We start from the raw sequence: 20,232 nt of genomic DNA on the forward strand, positions 1-20,232 counted from the left end.
TCCCAGGACCCTGGGATCATGACCTGACCAAAGGCAGATGCTTAACGACGGAGCCACCCAGGCGCCCCTGAGGATATATTTCTTAACAAAAAAGATTTCCTTGAACCATCTGTTGTTTTCCTTATGGGGTTTCCTGTTTTTTTCCTTGTGTTTCATGATGAAGACGTCTCTTAGCTATCTATCTGGTAATCCTCGATTGTCCATTCATATTTAAGAGTGGGGAGGTCCCTGGGCAGCCCACCCTGGATGTCCGCCCCTCACCGACCCGAGTCCGAGGTCATGGCGAACCAGGTTATCAAGTGCAAGGCTGCAGTTGCCTGGGAGGCAGGAAAACCCCTCTCTGTAGAGGAGGTAGAGGTGGCCCCCTCAAAGGCTCATGAAGTTCGAATTAAGATGATCGCCACTGCAGTTTGCCACGCCAGTGTCTATACCCTGAGTGGGGCTGAGCCTGAAGGGAGTTTTCCAGTGATCTTGGGACATGAAGGTGCTAGAACCACGCAAAGTGGTGGCGAAGGGTTTACTAAGCTGAAGGCAGGTGATACTGTCATCCCACTTCATATCCCACAGCGTGGAGAATGCAAATTTTGTCTAAACCCTAAAACCAACCTTTGCCAGAAGATAAGACTTACTCAAGGGAGAGGATTAATGCCAGATGGTACCAGCAGATTTACTTGCAAAGGAAAGACAATTCTACATTCCATGGGGACCAGCATGTTTTCTGAATACACAGTCGCGGCGATATCTCTGTTGCTAAAATTGATCCGTTAGCACCTTTGGATAAAGTCTGTCTTCTGGGCTGTGGCACTTCAGCTGGTCATGGTGCTGCTGTGAACACTGCCAAGGGGGAGCCTCGCTCTCCTGGTGCCATCTTTGGCCCAGGCGGAGGTGGACTGGCAGCCAGCGTGGGCTGTAGGTGGCTGGTGCATCCGGATCGTTGGTGTAGGCATCAATAAAGATGAATTCACAAGGGCTACGGAGTTTGGAGCCTCTGAAGGTATTAACCCCAGGAGTTCAGGAAACCCATCCAGGAAGCGCTCATTGAAATGACTGTCGGGGGAGTGGACTATTCCTTCGAGTGTGCTGGTAACGTGAAGGTCATGAGAGCAGCGCTGGAGGCCTGCCACCAAGGCCGGGGCGTCAGGATGGTGGTTGGAGTAGTGGCTTCAGAGGAAGAGATCACCACTCGCCCGTTTCAGCTGGGAACAGGCCGCATGTGGAAAGGCACTGCCTTTGGAGAATGGAAGAGTGTGGACAGTGTCCCAAAGTTGGTGTCTGAATAGATGTCCAAAAAGATTAAAGTTGATGAATTTGTGACTTACAATCTGACTTTTGACCAAATTAATGAAGCCTTTGAACTGATGCATGCAGGAAAGAGCATTTGAACTGTTGTAAGGCTATAAATTCAGCAGAGAAAACATGTCCATCCTTGTACCTAAGTCCTGTGGTCTGACTGGCACAGCCCAACAAGCAGGGAGAAGCTCTTCCAAGTTCACAGCCTCTTAGACCTTCTCTACTACCACTTCCAGAGTGACCTACTCTAGGCAATAATATTTTGTGTATAATTCATAAATCTCTAATCAAGGACAGGGCTAATACAGTCATAAATCTGTTTTCTAAACTCTCCTTCACATGAATAACTGCTCGCTCATTAAGGAATATTTTAATATAATAAAAGTAATTTCTGCAAAAAAAAAAAAGAGTGGGGAAGTAAAACACAGATTAGAAGCTCTGTGTGCTGGAGTGGGAAGGGTTGTTGAGCCTCACTGCAAAGGGACTTGGCTGGGTCATTTGTTGAAAAACTGTCAATTTCAACAACCTTTAGGTTGTTTTCTCTTGGGCTCCAAAGACTTTCCAATTTCCAAAGATTCTCCAAAGACTTTCCAATTTCCTGTTGAGAGAAGGCAGAGAGCAGGGGATGGAGGGATGGAGAAAAGCCTCAGTGTATATCCATTCACATAGTGCTTGTTTTCAACACAACTGTGGCTCTCAACTTTGTCACAGTGTATCTGTTTCAGTTTCTTAGGGCTGTGGTAACAACATACCACACACTGGGGGGCTTAACAACAGACATTTACTGTCTCACAGTTCTGGAGCCTAGAAGTCTGAAGTCACAGTGTCAGCATGGCCGGGCTTTCTGAAGGCTCTAGGAAGAATGCATTTCATGCCTCCCTCCCAGCTTCCGGTGCTTGCCAGCAATCTTTGGCATTCCTCGGCTTGTACACTTGTCACTGCAATCTCTTTTTTTTTTTTTTTTTTTTTAATTTTATTTATTTATTTGAGAGAGAGAGTGAGAGAGAGCGCAAGAGGGGGTAGGGTCAGAGGGAGAAGCAGACTCCCCGCCGAGCAGGGAGCCCGATGCGGGACTCGATCCCGGGACTCCAGGATCATGACCTGAGCCGAAGGCAGTCGCTCAACCAACTGAGCCACCCAGGCGCCCAGCAATCTCTGTCTTTATGTGGTGCTCTTCTCTTGGTGCGTCTTCACAATGTCGTGTGCGTGCGTGTGTGTGTGTGTATATCTTCCTCTCTTCTAAGGACAGTGGCCAGGATGGATTTAGGGCCCATCTTCTATGTGGATGTTTACTTTGTTCTGCCCCATCTAACGATTTTAGGACTGAATCATTGGAAAGAGAATGGGAGGGATGTTAAAACATGTCTAAGTTGGGCACCTGGGTGGCTCCGTTGGTTGAGCGACTGCCTTCGGCTTAGGTCATGATCCTGGAGTCCCAGGATCGAGTCCCGTGTCGGGCTCCCTGCTCAGCAGGGAGTCTGCTTCTCCCTCTGACCCTCCCCCCTCTCATGCTCTCTATCTCATTCTCTCAAATAAATAATAAAAATCTTTAAAAAAAAAAAATGTCTAAGTTTAGAAAAACCACGTATGTCCACAAATTCTTCAACACTATCCCCAACTGAGGTGGAATCTAATTCCTCTCCCTTGAAGAATGGCTGGACTTGCTTCTAACAAATACAACACATCAGAAGTGTGACTTCTGGGGCCAAGTCATAAAAGGTAATACAGCTTTTGCTGGACTCTCTGACATATGCCTTTGGAGTCCTTAGCTGTCATGCAAGAAATCTGGCTACGCTGAAGCCTCCATCCCAGAGAAATCACGTAGAGAGAGGTGCCCCAGATTCCTGAATGTCCCAGCTCTCAGCTGTTTGAATCTTCCCAGCCCATGTGTCGGATACAAGTCAACAACCTATTGAGGAGACACTAGTCCCAGCCACTATCTGATCACAACTGTACGAGAAACTCTAAGTACTCTCTACCTGAGCCCAGTAAGTCCCCAGAACTGTGAAAGATAACATAAATGCTTGTTATTGTGTTATACCACTAAGTTTGTGGTGGCAGTAATACTGGATTGGAACAGAATAGCAGAAAGGGAAAAGGGGGTGGAGAGGTAAAGGAAGAAAAAGTACATATCTTTTATAAAAATTAAAAAATTTGGGCACCTAGGTGGTTCAGTTGTTAAGCGTCTGCCTTCGGCTCAAGTTGTGATCTCGGGGTCCTGGGATCGAGTCTCACGTCGGGCTCCCTGCTCAGCGGGAAGCCTACTTCTCCCTCTCCCACTCCCCCTACTTGTGTTCCCTCTCTCGCTGTGAGAGGGAGCAGGCTTCCCGCGGAGCAGGGAGCCCGACGTGGGGCTCGATCCCAGGACTCTGGGATCATGACCTGAGCCGAAGGCAGACGCCCAACGACTGAGCCACCCGGGTGCCCCATAAAAACATCTTTTAAAAAAATTTTTAAAAATTTAAGATTAAGGGTAATGAGATTGAAATGTATCTTTTAAAGATTTTAAGTTATCTCTACACCTAACATGGGGCTCAAACTCACAATCCTGAGATCAAGAGTCACATGCTCTACCAACTGAGCCAGCCGGATGCCCCGGAGATTATTTAAGAGAACTTACAAACATGCCAGTGAACTTGATGGCAACTGAAAGATTTCTTTCATATGGGGCTAGGAAGCTCAATCTCTCTTGAAGTTGACAGAGAAGGGTAACTATTTCACGCTTATCTCTGCTCAGTATTTTCCCTTGTAGGATGACAAAAGAGACTGCAATCCACACTGTATACTGAGATAAACATCGTAAAAATCAAGTGTTTTGCTGCATATGTTACATATCTTCAGGAAAAAATACCTGGTTATTTTATCTTGAGGGTCTTAAATTAGGATGGTTTATGTTGTGACAGAAAATCCAACTCAAATTGACTTGCAAAATAGGCAGTTTATTGGCTCACAGATCAACCTAGTGGTGGGGCTAGTTAACCTGCAGACTTGTTTTCTCTTAGCTTGGTTGGGACCATCTTCAAGCTCTACATAGTTATTTATGAACAGGAGAGGAATCTCAACTAATGGGACAAATTTTAGGAGTATGATGAGTCTAAAGAAAGAGAACTCTCAATCTCAATTTAGTGATTTGCCATTGATGAGAGCCACTGATTTCTACAGAGTAATGCCCTCTGAACCGGGCCCGCCAAGCTCACCTTGGTCAAGGAAACGTGCAAGCCCTGCAAGCTGGTCACTACACCAGACTGGGATTTACTAGCAAAATACCAAGAGTGAGGAGGATTTGAGGGAGTATCACTGGAGAGAGGAGTGTGGCAAGGGACAGGGACTACCTGAAGTCTAGTCTCTCAAGCAGGAAACAGCAGAAGATAAAATTTCTCGGGGCTGAGTAGAAGGTGCAGCAAATTGGATGAGGCAATAGCAGAATGAATCCTCCCATGGGGAATATCATTTAAAAAAAAAAATTAAAAGATTGCAGGGACGCCTCGTTGGCTCAGTCAGAAGAGCATGCAACTCTTGATCTTGGGGTTGTGAGTTTGAGCCCCACGTTGGGTGTAAAGATTACTTAAGAAAAATAAAGTAAGTAAAATAAAAACTTAAAAAATAAAAGATTGCAATATTTGGTGCTCAAGGCAAGTTATGACCTTAAACCAGGAACCCTCTGCTCCCAAGAATGTTATTCTCTCTCCTCCATTAAGAAAAACTTGGAGTAACATTGTTTTAACTCCATCTTACTCCCTCCTGCAATAATGGGCTTTATTGTTGTTTAGTTTTTATTTCATAATCATAAACTTAACTCTGCATTACAGCTAGACTTGAGATAAGGAAAACCTGGAACCCAAAGAGCAGTGAGAACACAAGGATTAGAGGAGAATGCAAATATTTTTTCTGAATCAGGCAGTAATCTTTTATACTTGTTAATTCGTTACAAACAGAGAGACTACAACTCCAGTGCTAGACTACTGGATTGAACACCTGGATGACTTTCTAGCTATACAACTTTTAACAAGTTACTTAATGAGCACCCATTACAGCTCTGTGCATGGGAACACAGTACCTACCTTCCTAAGGTTTTTGTGAGGACCAAATGATTTTTTTATTCCTATAAGTTTAGTTCATCTTCCTAACGTGCTTAGAACAGGGCTCAGCACATATCAAGCTTTATGGAACTGTTACCTATGATGATGATGATGGATGATAGAAATGGAGACATTGTATTTTGGAAGTCTTGTTTGATCATCAAAAATTTGTTTAGAAATACCCCTTTATTAGGAAACATACAAACCAAAAGTTTACAACTTCTTGTACATGTTAAAAACTTTCAATAACGATCTCTCGGATACAAAATATGTTCCAGTGGTTCAAAATTAATTCTATGATATATTATTCTAATATTATACTTATTTTGAAAGACTCGTTTTTTTAAATGGCAAAAAAAACCCAAAAATCACCGAGCTGAAAGTTTTTATTTTGCTAAAATGTACAAATTTAACAGTCCACACTCTAAAATAAACATTTAACCACTGATGATTTCCTTAAGATGCTGTTCTCCCTCACAGTTCAGATGCCTGATCTTCTGTGAAAGCCCAACTTGCCTTCCTTTCTCCCCAGCAAGGTCATCTGTCTTTTTAGAAGTCTTGCCGGATGTTTTCTTTGTTTGCCTCTCCATGCTGCTGCTTCATTTGAAAGATTTCATTTTCTAATTGCACAATAGTCCTTTCAATCTCATAATTCTTACTGACCAGGGATACCCAACTAGAAAAGTAAAAAAAGGAAGAAAAAAAATGAAAAATTACTCAATATAAAATTTCTCTTAGAAGATTTTACCATATACATGTTTTCAGGCAGGGTCATAATGTGAACCTTCACTTCTAACTTTCCATTTAAAAAACTGAGGCACAATCAGGGGAAAGTGGGTAAAGGGTACATAAGATTCTAGATGTACTGGGTGCCTGGGTGGCTCCGTCGGTTAAGCATCCGCTTTCGGCTCTGGTCATGACCTCAGCGTCACGAGATCGAGCCCCACACCAAGCTCCATGATGAGTCTGCTTGAGATTCTCTCTCTTTCCCTCTCCTTTCCCCCCTGTCCTTCTCCCGTTTGAACTCTAAAATAAATACATAAAATCTTTTGTTTTTTTTTAAAGATTTTATTTATTTATTTGAGAGAGAGAATGAGAGAGAGCATGAGAGGGAGGAAGGTCAGAGGGAGAAGTAGACTCCCTGCCGAGCAGGGAGCCCGATGCGGGACTTGATCCCGGGACTCCAGGATCATGACCTGAGCCGAAGGCAGTCACTTAACCAACTGAGCCACCCAGGCACCCCTAAATACATAAAATCTTAAAAAAAAAAAAAAAGATTCTAGTTGTATTAGCTCTTACAAATTAATGTGAATCTGCAATTATTTCAAATTAAAAAAAATTTTAACAACCAAACTAGAAATAACTGGAGAAAGGACGAGGTGATGGAAGATTATATTTAACGGGATTAACATAAAAGGAGAGAAAACAGGGCAGAGGCAAGAGTTTAAAATGGTGGAGAAATTTCTAGAACAAGAGAAAATTCCACAGATCTGAGCAGCCTTCCTCCTTCCCCAGAAAAATCAGGACAAATGAAAAGAAACACACATGTATATTTGGGAGATTATATTAGCTTGAAGAAAAACGTGAAAAGATGAAGAGATTGATAACATGGAGTACATGGAGGTGGAGAAGGTGGAACAAGGAGAAAGATGGGGAGGAAGAAGGGAAATAGCAAAGCAAAAAAGAGAAATGACACAAAATTCATGATTACAGGGATTCATATAAACTTATCTATGCATATGAAGAACATTTTAAAAGTAAAATATATAAACAAAGGAAAAAAACCTGAGACACAGATGATCAAAGTATGAAATCTCCCTCCCTCATGAGTTTAAAATATAGATACATTTTTTCCTTTTAAACGGAGAGTGTAAGTAGAATCCTATTCAGAGCAGAAATACTGAACTGAAAATAGGGTGCTCTGAGACCAGAATCAAGTGACAGTGGTTCTGTCCCTCTCACTGCCTTCCAGGTCCACACATCAGAGACAGGCAGAGGCAGGGAGGAGTGGGATTCAGAAAATAGTATTTCTGGGGCGCCTGGTGGCTCAGTCCGTTGAGCGACTGCCTTCGGCTCAGGTCATGATCCCAGGGTCCTGGGATCGAGTCCTGCATCGGGCTCCCTGCTTGGCGGAGAGCCTGCTTCTCCCTCTACCTCTGTCTGCCGCTCTGCCTACTTGTGATCTCTCTCTATCTCTGTTAAATATATAAATAAAAATCTTTAAAAAAAAGAAAACATTATTTCTCTGACACCTGTGGCATCCCATTTGAATACTGTTGAATCATACTGTTAAATCCTGATCTTAAAATGTGCTAAGCGATTTAAAAGATGATGGAAGTGAAGATACTCACGTTGACTCCATTTCCCTTAATTTAGATCCAGCTGTGAGTTGCATGTTTTTTCGCTGCCAGTTTAAATCTTGAATATGTTTCCTGCAAAAAATTATTTATACAACCCACCTACATTTTAACATAAGACTAAAATCAACAGAAAAATCTACAATCAACATAATACATCTTTAATTCCTTGAGAAGAACAGATGTATACAGTAACAGACTAATTCCAGGAATTAACTTTCTTCTGTTTTTCAATTACAAATTTCATAAAACAAGCTCACCACAAAAAATTGAACACATACACATACATGCACACACAGAGATTAAAAAGCAGAAGTCCCTCCTCCCATGTGCTTCTCCTTCTAATTACTGTTCAGTTTTTGGTGGGTGTTTTCCCAAACTCTTTCCTATATGTGTATGTGCAAGTAGAGATTAATTTTTTTTAAGTAATCTCTACACCCAATGTGGGGCTCAAGCTCACGACCCCAAGATCAAGAGTTGCATGCTCTACTGACTGAGACAGCCAGGCACCCCAAGATGAATTTTTTTTACATAAATCAGATTATACATGTTCTGCAACATTTTCTCCTAAAAGTGCCTTTTCAATGTCTGCAGATTTGCAAACTACAAATGACCTGGTAGAAATGTTTCAGACGTTAAGTCTATTTCTCTTCTACTCCAGTAGGGCAAACCCAGCACTGGATGCTGGACAGAGTGAATCATCAAGTATTACTCTCATATGACTACAGTCCATTGGTTCCTTTTTCTTCTCATTCTGTTTATTAAGGGTTCACCTAAACTTTATACTAAAATAAGAGGAAAATAGGGGCACCTGGCTGGCTCAGTCAGAAGAATATGTGACTCTTGATCTTGGGGTTGTGAGTTCAAGCCCCACACTGGATGGAGAGATTACTAAAAAATAAGAGGAAAAAACAACTTACCTTAACTTCTGGAGCTCTTTCTGTGCATGTTCAATCATATGAACTAGATTTCTAAGGAAGGAAAAGAGGAAAATCAGATTAATATACATTAAAATTGAATAATACCAACTAAAAGTGAGCTATCTAGTTGATGCAAGTTCCAGTTATTCTGCTATTGAGCTCTGCGCCAAATACCATGCCATGTGAGACACACTATACATATTAGCTACTTTAATTCTCCTAAGAATTCTTTGAGGTAGGTATGATTACCCCTATTTCACATGTGAGGACATTGAAAGCTTAGAAAAATTAAGTAACTTGGCTAAGGTAACATAGGTGAATGTCAGACTGAATTCCATTTCAGGTGTTTTAACCTCTTGAGCCCAACCAGTTTACTGACACTCTGATTTCCTGTACCAAGTCACTTCTTAAACTGTCATTACTTTTCATGGAGAACATGGAAAATAACTCATATGAGTGTATTCATTCAAATCCCTTATTATCTCCATATTTCTGTACCTACATTTAACCTGCCATTCTCCCCTCCTGTCTACTGCTAACTAGAGAGAGAAGAGAAAACTGGAAGGCTGGAGATTGTGATTCCAGTACAAGTCGGCTCTCACTGGCACAGGGGAGAAGCTGAGCAATACAGAGTGCCATGTTATTACTGTCATTAGAGAAATGATTCAAGGGTAGGGGCCACCCCCACGCCCCCTCAAGTAACAGCTTTACTGAGATGTAATTCTCACAACCATACCAATTTCCTCTTAAGGCAGTAGGGAATCACCTTGAGGGTCCATTTCAACCACATCAGCCCTACAATTTTCTTGCTCTAAATCCAGTATTGTTTCCTGGCTTTCATGATTCAAATATCCTGCTTTTCTCCTAAGTTATTTTTTTATCTCTACTGACTGACTTTTTTCTCACTAACTGCAATTCTCTGAAGATTCAGTCTTCAAACAGCTGTGTCTCTTCAGGCTTATCTACAGCTCATCCCCCTTTCCTTAACTTCTACGATCACTCCATGCTCCTGACGACAATTAAGCTTGGTACTCTAGTATTGACCTCTGACTTTTAATAGGAAGCTTCCCCTTGAACGACCTCTTTCTGAAAGCCCAGTTTATTTGTTGTCTTCTCCTTTCTTTCATCCTCCGTAAGAGATACTGTGTGTTTGGTTTCAGACCACACAATAAAGCAAGTGTAGCAATAAAGCAAATCAAATGAACTTGTTCTCCAGTGCATATAAAAATTATGTTTATACTATATCGTAGTCTATTAAGTGTGTAATAGCATTATGTCTTAAAAAAAAAAAGTACCTGCCTTAATTAAAAAATACTTTATTACTAAAAACTGCTAACCACTGTTCTGAGTTTTCAGTGAGTTGTAATCACTGATCACAAATCACTGTAACAAATATAATGGAGAAGTCTGAAATACTGAAAGAATCCCTAAGATGTGACAGAGACAGGAAGTGACCAAATGCCATTGGAAAATGGTGCCAACAGACTTGATGAGGCAAGGCTGTCACAAACCTTCAATTTGTAAAAAATGTAATACAGCAAAGTATAATAAAATGAGGTATGCCCATATACAGGTCCCTCCTCAAGCACTCTGAACATATTTCTATTAAAACTTATGGCACTGCATCATGGGAGTTAGAAGACTTGGGTTCTAGTCCCAGCTCTGCCCTAAATAGCTGTGTGTCCTTGAATGAGTCACTTGACATCAATGAGGCTAAGCCTGTTTATCCGTAAAAACAAGGGCTGACCTCGAAGGTTTCCCTTTAATTGCAAGTACATAATTCTCTCATTAATGAAATTTTTTTTCCAAGCGGTCATGAACCAAGACCTACTTAGAGCTGAAAGCTTTCTGCCCAGCATGTTTGATGCCCTCAAATCCTTTCACAAGGAAAGAGAACTTACTTTAATAATATGGAAAGACAAAGAAGTGGATTAGAGTAGAGCCTTAAATAAACTGAATTTGGGTAGACTAGGTGAAGGCATTCCAGGAGGAGGCGAGGCATGAGTAAAGGCCCAGAGACAGAGTTATGATAATCACAAGAGAGAGGATTCCTTTGGATGGGGTGAAAGTCTACCATTGAGATACACAGCCTTTTGCCTTGAATATCATGTTAAACAGTCTGGACCTTACCTTGCAACAAATGGGAAATTATTAAAGGTTTCTAGGCAAGTTAAAAGCAATGTTTTCTTTTTTTTTTTTTTAAGATTTTATTTATTTATTTGAGAGAGAGAATGAGAGAGAGAGAAAGCATGAGAGGGAGGAAGGTCAGAGGGAGAAGAAGGCTCCCTGCTCAGCCGGGAGCCTGACGCGGGACTTGATCCCGGGACTCCAGGATCATGACCTGAGCCGAAGGCAGTAGCTTAACCAACTGAGCCACCCAGGCACCCAAAAGCAATGTTTTCTTCAATGTATTATTTTTTTCCCCTGCATCTATTCTCTCTTCCCTTCTTGGGAGTGTTCTCCCTCTCTTCTAAATGTCCAAAGCTCACCATTTTAATTTTTTTAAAGATTTATTTTAGAGAAAGAGAGCATGGGGGGAGAGGGGCAGAGGAAGAGGGAGAGAAAGAATTTCAAGGAGCCCAACACGGGACTCAGTCTCAGTACCCTGAGATCACGACCTCAGCCAAAATCAAGAGTCAGGCACCAAATAACTGAGCCACCCAGGTGCCCCCAAATCTCACCATTTTTAAATGACTTTAATTCCTTTTTTTTTTTTTTTTAAATGACCTTAAGTCTTAACGTCCCTTCTGTGGATGTCTGTAGTTTATAGAGCACAGCACACAATATGGCACGTGCCCCCATACTGCTAAAAATGGACTACTGGTTATCTGGCATAGAAATATCTTGTGTCCTCAACTAGGTAAAGCTTCTTGAGGACAAGATCACATTTTTCCCCTTTGTGAAATACAGACCTTTTTTTTTTTTTAAGATTTTATTTATTTGCGAGAGAGAGAATGAGAGACAGAGAGCATGAGAGGGAGGAGAGTCAGAGGGAGAAGCAGACTCCCCGCTGAGCAGGGAGCCCGATGCGGGACTCGATCCCGGGACTCCAGGATCATGACCTGAGCCGAAGGCAGTCACTTAACCAACTGAGCCACCCAGGCGCCCCCAGACCTTTTTTTTTTTAAACATTTTTTTGATCAATCTGTTTCTTAATCCTCCCAACCCCATTTTTCCTTTATCTCCCTTGCAACATATTCACAAGGGAAATGGAACTGTTTATGCTATAGTTTCCCAAATTCCGGATTTGCCCACTGGATCCTTACATGGCCAAAGAAATTTAAAACATAATTCTGAAAAATTGAGAAAAGGTATTTATCACTTTGTGATTTTGCTTTATTATTCCAGGAAACATACTTTAGCAAATAGTTTGATATAGTGTCATGAGGTTCAATGGCTTTTTCTTCTTAAATTGTTAAACTCCTTAAGCTATTAAACTGCTAATACACTCAGGGGATTTTAGGGCTCAAAGGCATCACAGACATCATCTAACCACCAAATTTTACAAATTATAAAATCAAGCCCTAGATAGGTAACAAAACCGAAAGCTAGTTACACGGAACAGAAACTGGAGCTCTGTGGCTTCCGTGGGCACCTTGCTTCCTCTGTTAATTCTCTACTTATAGTTAATTCTCATTATTTACAGATTCTGTACTTGTGAACTTACCTATTCACTCAAATTTATTTGTAACTCCAAAATCAATACTTGCAGCGTTTTGAGATCATTAATAGCATGCACAGAGCAGCGCAAAATTTGAGTTGCTGGATATGTAGATTCTCAGCTGAAGTGGAACAAGGAGGCACTCTGACTTATTGTTTCAGGTGTCATACAGAGATGACCAAAGGATGGAGTTTAATTTCCAACGCTGCCAAATTACTTAAAACTTCTGAATTTGTTTTCTCTTTTATAAAGAAAATTCTCTAGCTGTCTCTCTGTCAAATAAATAAATAAACCCAAGAATGAAATGAAGGAAGGAAGGAAGGAAGGAAGAAAAAAAAAATGTATGTATGCATGTATGTATGTATGTAGTTAGGTTTAGGTCCTCTCCATACTTTTTGAGGCAGGTCTCAAAGCAATGGCTTATCATATGGGTTGTAGTAGTTCCAGGACATGATCCCAAATGAAAGTCCACTATACTATTTTTATCCCACGTCCCACATTTTTTTATTTTTTATTTATTTTTTATTTTTATTTTTATTAAAGATTTCATTTATTCATTTGTCAGAAAGAGAGGGAACACAAGCCGGGGGAGCAGGAGAGGGAGAAGCAGGCTCCCCGCTGAGCAAGGAGCCCCATGTGGGACTTGATCCCAGGACCCCGGGATCATGACCCGAAATGAAGGCAGATGCTCAACTGATTGAGCCACCCAAGCGTCCCTTAAAGATTTATTTATTTGAGAGAGAGAGAAAGAGCAAGCGAGCGAGCAAGGGGAAGGGCAGAGGAAGAGAATCTTCAAGCAGACATCCCGCTGAGCATGGAGCCTGACAAGGGGATTGATTTCAAGACCCTGAGCCGAAACCAAGACTCAGAAGCTTAAGTGACTGAGCCACCCAGGAACCTATCCCCATATTTTATTTTATTTTATTTTTTTATTTTTATTTTTTTTAAAGATTTTATTTATTTACTTTGAGAGAGAGAGAATGAGAGAGAACACATGAGAGCGGATAGGGTCAGAGGGCAAAGCAGACTCCCTGCCGAGCAGGGAGCCTGATGCGGGACTCGATCCAGGGACTCCAGGATCATGACCTGAGCCGAAGGCAGTCGCTTAACCAACTGAGCCACCCAGGCGCCCCCCATCCCCATATTTTAAAAAAATACCAAAGCTGTGGGTGGTATGGGTTTAATAAAAACAAAAAGTTTCTTACTCATTATATACTTTCCACGCATTGCATCCATGCTGTGACATTAGTTCCAAATTCTCAATTCGAACTGCCTGATGCTCTAACTGGGCCATAGAATTGTTTACACATTCTTGCCACGCAGTAATGTCATTTTTCTGACCCGAGGAAGGGGCTGGAAGTTCATATCTGAAATTAAACAAAAATAAAATGAAACTACATATTCCCCTAAATCTTTCTTTCCTTCCAATCGAAGGCCTCACAGGTCTATGCACAATGTAAATCCACAGAAGACTGAAGATAAGATCAGACTGTGCAATAATAAGAACCTGTTTATCCTAAGAAACAATTCATTTACAAATAAGATTTTTAAAAAATATATTTTATTTATTTATTTGACAGAGAGAGATACAGCGAGAGAGGGAACAAAAGCAAGGGGAGTGGGAGAGGGAGAAGCAGGCTTCCCGCTGAGCAGGAAGCCTGACATGGGGCTCGATCCCAGGACCCCGGGATCATGACCTGAGCTGAAGGCAGACGCCCAACGACTGAGCCACCCAGGCACCCCTGGTGGCTGATTTAACACCATTATATACAGTAACAAAAAACTGTTCATTTCAACATGAACTGATTCAAACTATAGTATATTCATGTAAAGCATTGTTAAATTAGCTACTGAATGATGCTACTGAAGAATACTTAAAACATTAACATGTTTGTGATATATTAGGAGAAAAAAAGGATACAAAAAAACCCATGCCATCATTTTTGTAAAAAACACTTACATTCATCCAGCTTCCCACCCACACACCCACACCACTCTAGAGAAAAAAATATAAGGGATATAATAATTCTTTGCACTTGGCCCTCACTCTATTCTCTCTCTTCACACTACACAGTCCTTCAACACTGCTGATATAGCCAGTAAGTACACTCTTCATAAATCTCAGCTCATTATTGATGAGTTACTACAGACTAAGTTTTAATTTCTACTTTAATATTTTGACTAGATACTGTAAAAACTCCACGTTATTTCTATGAACAACTAAGGGGTATGTAACTGGGATCAAGAAGTGATAAACCAGGGGTGCCTGGGTGGCTCAGTCAGTTAAGCATTCAACTCTTGATTTCAGCTCAGGTCATGATCTCAGGGTCGTGAGATCAATTCCCTCAATCTCTGTGTTGGGCTCCACACCAGGAGTGGAGCCTGCTTAAGTTTATCTCACTCTCTCTCTTTAAAAAAAAAAGAAGAAAAAGAAGTGACAAACCATTTTGTTAAAAAAAAAAGAAAAAGCTTTACACATATACCATAAATGTGGCAGTTTTCAAACTTCTGATTATAACCCACAGTAAGAAGTATCTGTGATCTAGTATACAAATATACAAAGCTCAACAAATGTTTCACAAAACAGAGATGCCTGGGTGGCTCAGTTAAGCGACTGCTTTCGGCTCAGGTCATGATCCCAGGGTCCTGGGATTGAGTCCTGCATCGGGTTCCTTGCTCAGTGGGGAGCCTGCTTCTCCCTCTGCCTGCCCCTCCCCCTGCTTGTGCTCGCTCTCTCTCTTGCTGACAAATAAATAAATAAAATCTTTAAAAAAAAAATGTTTCACAAAAACAATACTCACCTTTACATGCAGTATATTCTGATATTTTCTGTTCTATTTCCTTAAAAAAGTGCTGTGAGAACGAAGTTTCCTTTATGACCCACCTGCTTGGTGGGTCACTGCCATAAAGGAGTTACTGTCATGAGTATCTATAGAGCGGAAACACCTGAAAATGAAGAACTGAGGAATCCTGGAACTTCTCCTGCCTTTATCACTCAGGCTAGACAGGAAATGGAGCATAAGAAATATGGTCCTCTGGTTCTACAGACTCAAAATCCCTCTTCTAATCTATACATCTGAGAGGATAGACCTACTGTGCATGTGGCCCTCTCTCAAAGGACTCTGCTCTGACAGACTACTTAGTGGTTCCCATAATTCCATAGTTATCTTAAAGTTGAAAGGGATCTCAGATGTTAAGCAATCCAATTCTCCATTTTAGAGGAAGTAACAAAGGATGTTTGGACTTTTGTTTCCTTAAGAGAGAAGTAGTTTTGTAGTAAAGTGGCACAAGAGGGAAGATAATAGTGGAACCAAAATCAAACTATTGGGCACTCCGTGTTTACTAATGTTGGTTTGTGTCAGAGTGAATCAGGGATCATTATAAACCATAACATGGTTTCACCTAGACATGTGATCAGTGAAAAACTAGATGTCTATTCAGGAACATTTCCTTGAAAAAAAAAATTTTTTTTTTTTTTTTTTAAGATTTATTTGTTTATTTTAGAGAGAGGGAGCAAGGGAGAACAAGCATGGGGATAGGGGAGAGGAAGAGAGAATCCCAAGCAGACCCTGTGATGAGTGTGGAGCCCAATGTGGGGCTTGATCTCATGGCCCCAAGATCTCGACCTGAGCCGAAACTAAGAGTTGGACACTCAACTATTGTGCCACCCAGGTGCCCCTCCTTGAAAATTCTTAAAAACATGAACTTCATTACAATTACCATTCCTGTTGTTGGATTTTACAATATTTTACGTTTTGTTTTTGTTTTTTTTAAGAGAGAAAGAGAGCACATGCTTGTGGCAGTGATTGGGGAGGGGGAGCAGGGAGGGGCAGAGGGAGAGGGAAAGGGAAAATCTTAAGCAGGCTCCACACCTAATGTGGAGTCCTACGCAGGGAACTGATCTCACAACCCTAAGATCATGACTTGAGCCAAAATCAAGAGTGGGATGCTTAACCAACTGAGCCACCTGGGCGCCCCTATTTTGCCTTTTTGAAGAATGGGGCACAGAATATATTTGAATATTAACAAAGGATTATAGGAACCACTATTATTATATGTTCATATTATATATGAAGAAACATAAACATAAAATCAGACAAGAATTTTTTCTTTTCCACATTTTAAGAGCTATAGCAGTTTTACAAGCAACTTAAAATTAAACAATGATTTGGGTCCAGCTGAAACCAGAAACACGACTTACCGTTTCATACTGAGTAATTCTATTGGTTGTCGAGCAGCCAGTCTTTCAAATTCATTTCTCATTATGTCGGTCTAATTGGGGGAAAGAATTATTTCCAAAATCATATCGACAAACTGCAACTAATAACCACCAATAATGAATCTAACCTACTTAAATATTTCTTTATGCTATCCATTAAAATGGATCATTTCCAAAAAATTAAAAAGATCAAATAAAATGGGTCATTTCCCTTCCCACCAAGTCTTCTCTGGGTTAAATGCTCTCAAGGATCAGAACACACACACTTCATATGTAAAGGGACCCACAGAGAAAAGGACTGTTCCTAGATCAGTGGCTTTCAGTCCCAGCAGCACATAAAAATCAACTGGAAGCTTTGAAAACAATTTCAATCCCAGCCACATCTTACCGCTCTCTCCCATTCCTATTTAATTGTTCTGAGGTGGAGACTGGACATGATTAGAACTTGTTTTTAACTCATCAGTTGACTGTATAGTGAAGCCAGTGTTGAGGACCATGGATCTAAGTATTCACTGAGAGTAGGGGAAGGGAGGAGAGGACTTGGACATAAAATAATTTGCTTTAGGGCTTTAAGCCTAAACCCATACTTTCTTTTGGCCCTCGCTCCTATTTTCAGACTTCACTCTTTGCAAAGAATGAGAAATGGGGAAAGGACGAAAGAAACTGGTTCTGCTATCTGCTCTAACAATTGTATGATTTATTTATTATTATTATTATTATTTTTAAAGATTTTATTTATTTATTTGAGAGAGAGAGAATGAGAGAGAGCATATGAGAGGGGTTAGGGTCAGAGGGAGAAGCAGACTCTCCGCCAAGCAGGGAGCCTGATGTGGGACTCGATCCAGGGACTCCAGGATCATGACCTGAGCCGAAGGCAGTCGCTTAACCAACTGAGCCACCCAGGCGCCCTATTTATTATTTTTTTAAAAGATTTATTTGAGAGAGAGATAGAGAGAAAGAGCACATAAGCAGGGGGAGCAGCAGGCAGAGGGAGAGGGAGAAGCAGACTCCCCACTAAGCAGGGAGCCTGGTATGGGGCTCAATCCCAGGACCCTGGGACCATGACCTGAGCCGAAGGCAGACGCTCAACGGACTGAGCCACCGAGGTGCCCCACAATTATACGATTTAAAAAAATACACAGTAAAAAATAAAAAGTAAAAAAATACATGGCAGAGGTCTACTTCTTTAGGTCCACGTTTTGGTCAATATCTTATTCCATTTCTGTTCTGCACATTTCCTGGCCTGAGTATAAAGAACTGCTTAAGTATTCATTTATAGTAGTATTTCAGTTATCCTGTGTAATTTCAATTTTTTGACAGCTTCAACTATATTAAGACAGTCCAATTCCTGGCTAGAATAGACTCTCATAAATAGTTAAATGAATTAATGGAAGAGAAGTTTCAAAAGCAATTTGAGGAGTGGTTAAGGTCTTGGGCAAATTAGCTTCTCTAAGCTGCAGTTTTCCCATTTAAAAAATTAGGGTAATAAACATATAGTTATATAGTTCACAGGGCTGTTTTCAGGACTAAGATGGTGAGCCCAGTACACTATCAATTCCTATTTTGAAAAAAGGTTAAATGATCAGTATACTAATTATAAAGACAGGAGGCATATGCTGTACTTAAGAGAGCTAAAAGGAAAACTGGTCCAAATATTTAAAAGTTTGCGACTGAATGCAGTTATGTGAAATTTTCGGGAGCCAATCTGGTAAGGAAGCATTACTGTAGTTACTTCTTAATGTGGTACCGTCTATATCTGGGTAACACTTAGCAAACGTATGGGAAAATGACATACCATAGGAACATCTTCCTCCTATTTAAAACTTAACCGACATCTCTTTTCATGTTACTTCAATATAAATACTGCGTTTTAATAACAGAATTCTTTCATTAAATACATGGCTACCTGTAATGGGGAAAAAAACCAAATACTAAAGTGCCTAACAGAATCTATTAATTTAGAGATGATATTTTACATTTCATTTAGCTGATTACACCCTAAGTAGTATCTTGGGTGCACTTCTAGGCTAAATATTTAAATAGCATTTTACTTATAAATGGTTTGTCACTTCAGTCATTCACATACAGTCGGTAAATACCTAGGCTGTGATACAAAGGCCGCCCTCTAGTGGTTCTCAGGAGCCTAGGCTTATATATATTAAAAATTCCTCATCACTTGTTTTAGAGTAAACCTTAGAGAGTAGAGGATGCCTTTGAGAATTTACGCAAGGAGCCGATCTCTGAAAAACTGTACACGCTAATTTTTGCATTGTTGGGTAGTTCGCGAAGCCCTAGAAAGTCCTTCAGTGGGTCTCAGAATAAGAACGCCGGAGAAGGCTTATCTAGTTGTTTTCAATGGACCGGTAACACCTATACAATAGAGTAAGAAGTAGCTAAGCAAGCAATAATTAAAGCCAGAATTTAAAATGCATTTTTACGTGCTAGACTCTCAATCCAAAATAAAGCTTCACAGGATCCTGGCTCATACGGTGGCCTCAAGACGTCACACTTACTTCAAAAGCAGAATAATCCGGGGCTGTCAGGTAGCTCAGGTAGTTCTTGGTAGGTCGGTATCTGCGGGTTTCCTCCTCCACCAGCGCCGCAGCCTAGAAACGAGAACAGGGGCCAGGGTAGAGGTAGCAACTTCTAAGGTGCTTCTTCCAGCACTCAGGGCCCGAGAGCGCTGAGTCAGCGACCCAGCCCGAACTCACCGCTTCCCGCACACCCGGCGCTTCGTAACCTTGGTCAAAATACGGCAGCGCATCTACCACAACCTCTCCGGCAACTAAGCCCGTGCCCGCCATTCTTAGGCTTGCCGAAACTTTCTGAGTCTGCGCACACTCAGGCCCATTTCATTACGCCTGCGCTCGCTCTGACGTAATACACGTCGCTTGTGCATTGGCTCTAGCGCATGCTCAGTTGTCAATTCTGAAGGCGCCCTCGCCCAGCTACTAGAAAGTGCCCGGCCATTTTGTTTTGGTCGGACGTGATGTCACGTCGCGATTTCCCAGAATCAGCGGAACGTCTCCATTTCCTGTCCTCCTCTGTGCTCCGCTTTTTTGCCTCCGACCGGGAGTAATTTGGAGGGGCATTGGGACTTTTCGTTCCCTGCAGGAAGCTGGTATCTGGAAGGGGAATGCTTTTTAAAAAACTTTTGGAGGAAACTGGCGGCAGGATTCGGTAGGGAGAGGGATACTGGTTTCATACTCCCCTAACCTTCCACCTGCAACCCTTAACTTTTCTCTCTCTGGCGGTTTTTCTCTCCCGTTGCGCTACTTGCTGTACCCCCCACTATAGTTTTGAGAACATTTGCATTCGATAAATGCAGTTACTTCACAGATTCTGGAAGTCGGAGCCGATCGCCAGTTAAAATTGCGAAGCTTTAGGGTCTCCGTAACAAAAGGAACCTGATCTTTTCCTCCAAGGTGAGATTAAAAACTGCCCACCAATTGCAGCTTCAACAAAATCCTGTCATTTTGCCTTCAGCGCGTATATAAAATCCACTCATTTGCCTTTAGGACTTCCGGGAAAAGACTAGTGTTCCTCCTTGCCTCCCAACCACTCCTGCTGCTGCCGGGGCGCCGTCTCTGGTCTGTGTCCCCAGCTCCCTTTCACTAAGCGGGCCAAGGCCAAATAAGGTAGTCGGACAATACACCCTGCCCGGTGTATGCGATCTAGACCCAGGCTTTGCCTGCCAACAGCCCGG

General features: G+C 41.5%; 1 protein-coding gene and 1 pseudogene across 2 annotated transcripts; one reads left to right on the top strand and one right to left on the bottom strand.

The window, feature by feature from the left end:
* The first annotated feature begins 256 nt into the window (after positions 1 to 256).
* On the top strand, positions 257 to 1,658 carry LOC102748809 (alcohol dehydrogenase class-3 pseudogene; annotated as a pseudogene).
* Positions 1,659 to 5,737: 4,079 nt separating this feature from the next.
* BCAS2 (BCAS2 pre-mRNA processing factor) lies at positions 5,738 to 19,392 on the bottom strand. Of its 2 annotated transcripts, XM_081815727.1 has the most exons (7): positions 19,238 to 19,392; positions 19,040 to 19,132; positions 16,509 to 16,579; positions 13,513 to 13,674; positions 8,647 to 8,697; positions 7,721 to 7,801; positions 5,738 to 6,045 (listed from the first exon to the last, which is right to left on the bottom strand). In XM_081815727.1, exons 1-7 carry the CDS (start codon positions 19,328 to 19,330, stop codon positions 5,919 to 5,921), a joined length of 678 nt encoding a protein of 225 aa, XP_081671853.1. In that variant the 5' UTR covers positions 19,331 to 19,392; the 3' UTR covers positions 5,738 to 5,918. The 2 variants fall into 2 exon arrangements, with proteins under 2 accessions (XP_081671853.1, XP_081671855.1); XM_081815729.1 differs by lacking the exons at positions 7,721 to 7,801; positions 8,647 to 8,697.
* Positions 19,393 to 20,232: the final 840 nt, after the last annotated feature.

The sequence above is a fragment of the Leptonychotes weddellii genome, chromosome 4, assembly GCF_054177405.1.
Source record: "Leptonychotes weddellii isolate Sample4059 chromosome 4, ASM5417740v2, whole genome shotgun sequence".
NCBI lineage: Eukaryota > Metazoa > Chordata > Mammalia > Carnivora > Phocidae > Leptonychotes > Leptonychotes weddellii.